We start from the raw sequence: 8,056 nt of genomic DNA on the forward strand, positions 1-8,056 counted from the left end.
CTCTCCCTCGCGTGGGGCTGCTGCGGAAGGGAGAAAGGGGACCATCCCCAGCCTCACTAGCACCGCTAGGGCTACACTAATTCATTCTGACACGACTAATTAATTCTTACAGAACCCTCACTTAATTGCTGGGAGGAAGAGTTTACCTCCGACTTCGCTGGACACCCCCAGCAGAGCTGCCTCCTGAAAGGGCCCTTCCAAGGGCCCAGGCTGCGCTGCAGCACAGAGGTACTCCGCGGAGCCACAACGACCGGAGCCCCGAGGCCGTGGAGGAGAGGCTCGGCCCGGGCTCCTGTGAGCGGGAGGCGGGGAGGAGGAGGAGGAGGAGGAGGAGGAGGAGGGGGGGAGAGGCGACGCGGACGAAGCAGCAGGCGGCGGCAACTCAGGTAGAGGCGGCGCGGGCCGCCCGCCCTCCCTGCTGAGGTGAGGCGATCCCCGCCGTTCCGCCCGCCGAGCCAGTCCTGCCGCGTCAGGCAGCCGCGGCCCCGCAGGCCCCGCCCCGGCGGCGCTGCCCGGCTGGTTCCACAAGTTTTTGACAGTTTCTTAGCGGCGGAGGGAGAAGCCGAGTCTGCTGTGGCGGCGCTGGGCTGGGGCCGAGGCGCTCTCCGGAGGACGAAGCTCTTCCCACCGGCCGCCTCCCCGCCGGCACCATGTCTCGGGACCCCGAGGAGGTGAACAAGCTGACGGAGAGCACTTACAAAGTGAGTACGGGCCGGGGAGGGGGCTGCCCGCCGCCGTCGCCTCGCCTCGCCTGAGGAGACGACGGCCACCTTTGCCCCCGCTGGCCGGCACCGGCGGCGGCTGGGGCGGGGGCCGTTGGCCGCCCACCCACAGGCGAGGGCCGGCGGGAGGGCTCAGGGCAGCCTCGGCTCCTCACGCAGAAAGGGCGCAAACTTTATTTTTTTGTTTTTTTCTTTTTCTCCCTTGTGAGTGATGTCGCCCGACCCAGTGTGTCAAAGACTGCTCGGTGCTCCCTCGTAAATAACCCGAAGGGGCTCGGGGTGGAGGCAGCGGGGAGGCTTGGCTCCCCTCGCCGCGGTACGGCTGAGGCGGTGTGCGCCCCGGCCGCCTCCCGCCCGCGGCCCGAGCGCTGCGCCGGGAGGCGGCGGGGATTCGCCGCAGCCCCCCCCGGGCGGGCACGGGTTGGGCCGCTTTACAGCTGGGAGCGACAGCTCCGGGACAAGGCAGGCTTTAAGACTGGTTTCTCCCTCTCTAGCAGGCTCAGTTCTCCAGAGAGCCATAATTCCCTCAGTGTGTTGTAATGATAAGGTGGTTTGGAGATCGTGGTGGTTGTGGTCCTCCGCTTGAACCGTTTCTTCATACGGGTCGGAGCCTAAAAATGGCTTAATGCTGAATTAAGTTGCTTGCCTGCGTCCCGAGCTGATAATCAGATTTATGATGGTACACCCTAGCACTGCCTCAAAGCACTGACTGGTGAGGGTAGTCTAATTTGAGTCAGTAGACTTTTAAACTTTCCAAAATGCCTTGTTATTTGTGGAATTAAAAATACTTTGCATGTGGGCACTAGACACTTGTTTTGAACTCTTTCTCTCTATAAACTCAGCCCTTCCAAAACACACCAATTCTAATTGGGCAGAATTCCCTTAAGAAACATACTTGATTGAGTAGCAATAGCAATACTGGATCTGTACCTCATTCTGTATGTTGTGTTGTACTAGAAAAAGCACTTAAATTTGCAAATGCATTTAATCATGCAAATGAACTTACAGCTGCAATGCATTTGCAGCTTTGAGCCCAAAGGAGAGCTTTCTGGGGGATTGTTCTATTTTACTATTTACTAAATCTTACCAGTTTACTATTGAATGTTTTCATATTTCTGAAGATGTTGTTGTTATCATTCAAAGGTCTCTAAAAACATTTACTGGAGTATTTTGCTGTTAGTTTTGTTGTTCTCCAACACACTTAAGTCAACTTTACTCCTTCAAGTTGTATTGGTGTCATGTTGTATTTGCTGTTTGGTTACTTTGGACTTGGATATCAAATTCATGCAAAACTACTGAAAAAATGAAATTACTTGGCTATGAATTTTGTCCTCTAGAATTGGTGCAGGTCATCTTAAACGGTCTGGTGCTTTTTGATATCAGTTATGTTCATGGCAAGGCCATAAGCAAACATAAATTCTGCTCTCTCAGAAGAGCAGCCTGTAAATACAGGCTCACGGAAGAGAAACCTGGGAAGTTGACTGTTCAGGGCTGTGCTGACAAAGGAATGTCCTGCCCTGTCTATTGACTTCCAGAATGTAGCTAAAACAGTTTTACAGAGGAGAGGGAAGAAAATTTCTTGTGTGTTTTAATGGATGTAATATAAAGTAGGCTTTAAAGGAACAACAGACCTCTAAATAAACAAAACCTTCCTTGTTGTTCAGTACTTATTTCCCGGGAAAGTTTAGCCTTTTGTTTTGTTTTTAAACTAATTTGAAGAGATACTTAAGACTGAAGCAACCAGCAAAAACACAGTAATACAAAGTTAATGTTGATAGTGTGATGAAATGTCTTCTATGTGGGTATTTTGAGAGGTCTGGTATGTTGCATCACATAGCTAGTACTCACAGGCCTGGAAACCCTCCTGCCCTGCCCTCATTAAAAATTGAAACTTTATCCAGATAAGGTATAAAGGCTGCTTCAGATGGAGAATGGATTCTGGGTCTACTTTAAAGCAGTTATTTCCATATCAAAGTTAAAATCTTGAAAATAGTTCTTTACTTCTTAAGGGCAGAGAGCACTAGCCTGTGTATTCAGCATTTGCTGTGACTGTAATCACAGCTCCCTCATCTAAAACAAATGAACACCTCTTTGTGCTGTGCTTTAGTCTGCATGGTGAGCATGCTCTCCTTTGTTTAATAATGCTCATGTAACTTCTACTCTTGCTGTGTACCATCCTAGCATCCTACCATGCTTAAAACACCATGCTGGTATTGATAAAATCAGGAGCAGTGTTTGTGTTTCTCCTACCAATAAGAAGAAAGGCTTGGTCTGGGGAAACTAATTCAGTGTAGTATAGTGATGGCATCTGTGTGCTGCAGGACCAAACACAGGCTTTCGACTTCTCAAAAAAAAAAAAAATCAACTTTTGGGTGACCTGGAAAAATAATAGAAAACTAAATTGAATGCCTTGCTAGTCTGTTTTCGTGTTTTGTTTTGTTTTTTCTTTCTTACAGTGCTAATCCATTGGATTTATTAAATATATAGTAACCTGTGTTATACAAAGCTTCGAAATATACTTACAGAAGTCATCAGGCGGCTGAGTAATGCCCTTGTATTTTTATCTTGTTCATCCTTTTTGTTGGCAACAACATTGGAAAGTGAATACCTCAACATTTTTTAGCTAACCTGACTAAATAAACAACATAATCCACAAATACGTGTATGTGTGCACACACAAAAATCAAGGCTGACATTTACTCTTTATGTAATACCTGAATAATTACTTTAATGCATGATAGGAATGGCACGTGCAAAATGAAGCCTAAGGGTGTGGAAGCCTATGACTAAAGAGGGCCACAGCCTCCCTTTTGCCAAGGAACTGCTGAGAGGTTCACTGGTATGACATTGCCCTGCCCTTGTAACTTACTGCAGTGGTGTGGCATGCTGTTGAGGGGACATTGTATGACCCCCTCACACACAGACTACGTCAACTGGTAACACCAGGAAAGTTGTTACGTGCTTGTGTGTCACTGCAGCTCATACAGTTTCATTTCATCTGCTGTATACGGGGGAAAACTATTTGGCATCCAGCTATGATACACACAATATGGGGGAAAGGGGACAAAACAGGAAAGTACTGAGTTACAGACATGTCAGTCTGTCTGTGTGGTCCAAGGGCTGGGCAGGCAGCTCGCATATTGCTCCTGTGGTTTGAGGTTTCCGGAGCTCTTGATAATAGCATGATAGCTGTAATTCATTGGTGTTGGTAATTGGATTTTAAAGATCTGTTTTTCTGTATTCAAGTAAATCTTACCCAGAAATTCTGATTATCAAACAAAGTATAATTTAAAAACAAACAAGCAAACAAACAACCACCAAAACAAACAAAAAAAAAACCCCCAAACAACCCCACCTTCGTTTGTTCAATAGAGTGCTGTGTTTTCCTGAGGGGCATGCGTTCTCAACAGGGGCATGTAGAATTATTTTAGTAGGCTATATTGTTTTATCCTGGAAATATATCTGGTAAATTCAGTTTAAAGCCCTAAATTCCATGTTTCTGTATTTTAAAAAGACTTGCAATTAGATTAAACTCCCAGACTTATTTACCAAAATTAAAATTCACCTATGGTCCTAGCACATGCTGCAGTAAGGCAGTTGTTTTGTGTCACTGAAATATAAATCTAACTTGGGGGAAGAGGAGCCTTTGGGAGTTTGTGTGCGTATAAAGTCCAGTTCTATCTTACTGCAGATTATCTCTTTTGACCTTACTTAGTCTATCCTGAGTCATGTGTTCATAACCTGAAAAAGTTTGTATTTGAAACACGCTGATGGATGATGTATAAATGTTTCTCTTAAATAAGAAATGTTCCATCAAGCTGACTAATAATTAGTCATAAGAATTAGTCTTTTTGAATAAACACTGGCATCCTGATCTATTTTTTCCATTCTGTTAAACCTGTTCTGAAACAATATTAAGCTAACTTCCAACTGAGATAGCTTAACATGAGGTGTGTTGAGGGCTTAATTGTGTCCTTCTGAAATCGTATTGTGGATTTAAAAAGCTAAAGGAGGAGATGAAATGCAATCATGTATAAAATGGTTCAAATACAGTAGAGCACAGTATGATTTACTTTCTATAAAGCTTTTTGAATCTTCTCAAGTGGGTTCTCAGACATAGTGTAGCAACACTAAAGACTTTTTCCAAAAACTTAATTTTACTGTTTTCCAAATTGAGGAATAACAATTTAAACTAAATTATTAGTAGCTATACGAGGGTTAGCTATGAATAGCTATAGTGATGGTAATACGAGTAACGTTAGACATAAAGATCTACTTTTCTGTGCTAGTTCTATAATTTCAGATTTCTACCCAAATACATTGTTATCCACTCTGGCAAAAGTGCCTGCAGGATGTAAACTTGAAACTACAGGGAGTCTATGCATTGTTTAGTTGTATTCATACCTGCTGAGCCATTGTTCTGTGAGGTGTGTCTTTAAGTAAAAAGCAAAGCTGAGCATTTACAGGAAGGCACAATGGCTGTCATTTGTTTTGAAGATTAACGTTGTTTATATGACTGTCAGGAACTGCCGAAGATATAATACCTATACACAACAAGTGGAAATACAAGGCTTGTTCCTCTTCAGTCAGCTCCTTGCTACCAGGCTGGTTAACTCACATTGGTTTCATGTGGTGAAAGGCACATAGCAACTCTTACACCACATTATATGAGTATTTAATGACTCGAATGACCAGAATAGGTTTCTCCTATGCTTTTTCTTGGAAGGTCACTTTTGCCAACTCTAAAATTCTCTGCATAAAAAGATGTTTCCAGTTGCCTGTTTTGAAAGTGTTTCCCTTTATTTCCATTCATCCTAAATAATAGAAAGCTGTAGGATCTGATCATGTGCCTCCTCTTCTCTTCTGGTTAATTATTCTGCTCATGAGAGGTAGTGTGTCACTAGAATATAGGACACTGGATTGACAATTAGGAGGGCGGGTGTGTGTCCCTCGCTGTACAGGCAAATGATATGTTGTGAACCACTTTGTCTCTCCCAGGTTTTTTCTTACTTTGTGATGTCCGTTTGGATTAAGACAAAAGTTTTATTCCCATGTCTTTGTACATGGCATCCCATGGCAGATAACAAGATTGTGATATTTTCTGAGACTTTTGACAATGTAAAATTAGTGGTTCTCTTGATCAGAAATTCTTTGTTCGTCTGTCTCTACCTTTTTAGAAGTTTTGAGATCTAGCTTTAATGTATGACTTGCAGTTTTGCACTGGTGTTCAGTCCCACTCATTTTCATGACCTTTTCCTTGGACTGCAAGTAAGAGAAGCTGTAAAACTGTAAGACATCATAAGAAAAAATTGATTTCTGAGTGGCTCTTTCCCCCTATAACTTCTGAAGCTGAACAAAATATTACAATCGCTTTAACTGATCTGAAATGTCTTGGCAATATCAAATTTATACCTGATCCTGAAGAGGGAGTTGCCAGTGACAGTCTCTCTTTTTGAAAAAGTGTGCTAGAGATTTCTTCCTGGACAGTACTTCAAAGACAGCAACAGTGGTTTAACTGTATAAAAAGAGCACTAGAAGCACAGCCAGGTTTTCATTTGCTTTAAGAATCTAGTCTTCAGTAGAAAGAAAAAAATACGTATTATGCTTCTTTCTAATGTTGAAGAGAGGAAAATCATCTAAGAATTATTTCAATTAGATCATCTTGGAGACCCAGTGTTGGGGGGAAGCTAAGTCTTTTAATTGAACACAAACCCTTAGGAAAGTGGATGAGCCTTGCACAGTGCTGTGAGGATCAGCTAACCATACCCTGGGTTAAACCAAGCAAATTCCAAAGGGGAATTTCCATTGCAAAGGTTTTTGCTGCTTCTCGGGCATTCACGTCTAGAAACTGGTACAGACACTTCTGCTAACAATCAACCACTGTGGCAGCGCAAAGGCTGAAAAACTTCCAGAGACTGCTTGGTCTAATGGGGAAAAGATCCATTAGTTGTATGCCTTCCAGCTACTGAAGGCACTGAGCTATAAATTGTTTCTTCATCTTTCCCAGCAGTTTTACATATATGTTGAGCAGATGTTGATGTACTGGAGCTCTTCCTCGGAGTTCTCTGTGTTTCAGTGGACCTGTTGTGTTTCCACAATGTGGTCTATATCTGCTGTACATGAATACCCAATATATATTGAGCTGTCTAGTGAAAATAAAGAGCTATGGGGTCTGGATTCAGAGAGGGGAGCTGTTGAGGGCGCTTTTTGTTGGGTTTTGTTCACTACCTCCTAAATGAAAACAACTAATGACAGAGGTGCAATCACTGTTTTCTGTTTGAAATCTGAATTAGAAGATGTCAAGAAAACTGGAATCTTAACCCCTGAATCCTTAAAAGAGTAATTTTAAAAATCAGTATTTCAAGACCAATAATTATTATGTCACCATTAGAATTTGGGGGTAGGTGGCAGTAAGGTTTTTACTCTTAAGTTTTTGTTGCGAGGAGCAGGGTAAGCAGGGACAGGAACTGTCTTTCAAGAAAATTATTTTCAGTATATGGATGCAATTCAAGGTGACATTGGGATTCTTACCTGCCATGGATACACACAGCTTCAACGTCATGTAGCCCTTTCTTCTCCCCCATATCCTTGGAATACAGGACTCTATCCTAACACAATCCCCTAATTTACCTGTTTTTTTTTTCTTGTGATTCACTGACTCCATGTATGCCAAGAGACGTCATCTTTAGTACACTGCTGGGAAGAAACAGCAAGAAGTTGGAATAGGAAGAGATAACTTACCTGTTGGAACAAAAGCCTCACAGTCGCACTGCCTCAGATATGGCGACAGCAACAGAGGCACAGCAGCAGCATTTACAGTAGTAAATTAAAGAGTTGGGGTGGGAGGAGGGATGTTCCCAGACACTAGAGCTTGAAAATCCATACTGTTAAGTTGTTAGAATAGCCCTTGGCATTGTTGGCCCGACCTGAAACATGCTTTCCCAAATGATTTCTGGATGTGGTTTGTGAGTTAACACAAATCAAGGGCCTGGGGACAATAGGTAGTTCACTTGCAGTGATCGTGTTTGGGTGGGTAAGAGTTTAATGGTATAGACCAGAAAACAATCCCAGTTGCATTTAATTTGTACAAATAAAGGCAGTAGGGGCTAGGTATTGTTGTTCTGTGTCTGCTTTTGATGTCATATATACTATACCAGTATCAGAACCTAATAGTTTTATATCTTTTTTCAATATTTATATTTTTTTACTCAACATGACTGTTAAAGTATTATTGGTGAAATCTGGAGTTAATTTTTGTCTTTACTTTTTAAATTGACTGGAGTTCAGGTATAGCACTATATTTGAAAAATAATAATAAAATTCTGTCTGAATGA

The 8,056-nt window shown here is 42.8% G+C and overlaps 1 protein-coding gene and 1 long non-coding RNA gene across 2 annotated transcripts in view; one reads left to right on the forward strand and one right to left on the reverse strand.

The window, feature by feature from the left end:
- The first annotated feature begins 444 nt into the window (after nt 1-444).
- Nucleotides 445-8,056, forward strand: part of BAIAP2L1 (BAR/IMD domain containing adaptor protein 2 like 1) — a 44,226-nt gene continuing 36,614 nt past the window's right edge. Inside the window, exon 1 of the mRNA XM_052772664.1 lies at nt 445-701. Within this exon, the coding sequence (XP_052628624.1) occupies nt 651-701 (51 nt within the window). The 5' untranslated portion in view covers nt 445-650. The remainder of the gene's footprint in view (nt 702-8,056) is intronic.
- Nucleotides 5,504-7,482, reverse strand: LOC128134659 (uncharacterized). Its single transcript, XR_008232803.1, has 2 exons — nt 6,135-7,482; nt 5,504-6,008 (listed from the first exon to the last, which is right to left on the reverse strand). It is a non-coding gene; the product is annotated as an uncharacterized LOC128134659 (long non-coding RNA).

The sequence above is a fragment of the Harpia harpyja genome, chromosome 21, assembly GCF_026419915.1.
Source record: "Harpia harpyja isolate bHarHar1 chromosome 21, bHarHar1 primary haplotype, whole genome shotgun sequence".
Taxonomy (NCBI): Eukaryota; Metazoa; Chordata; class Aves; order Accipitriformes; family Accipitridae; genus Harpia; species Harpia harpyja.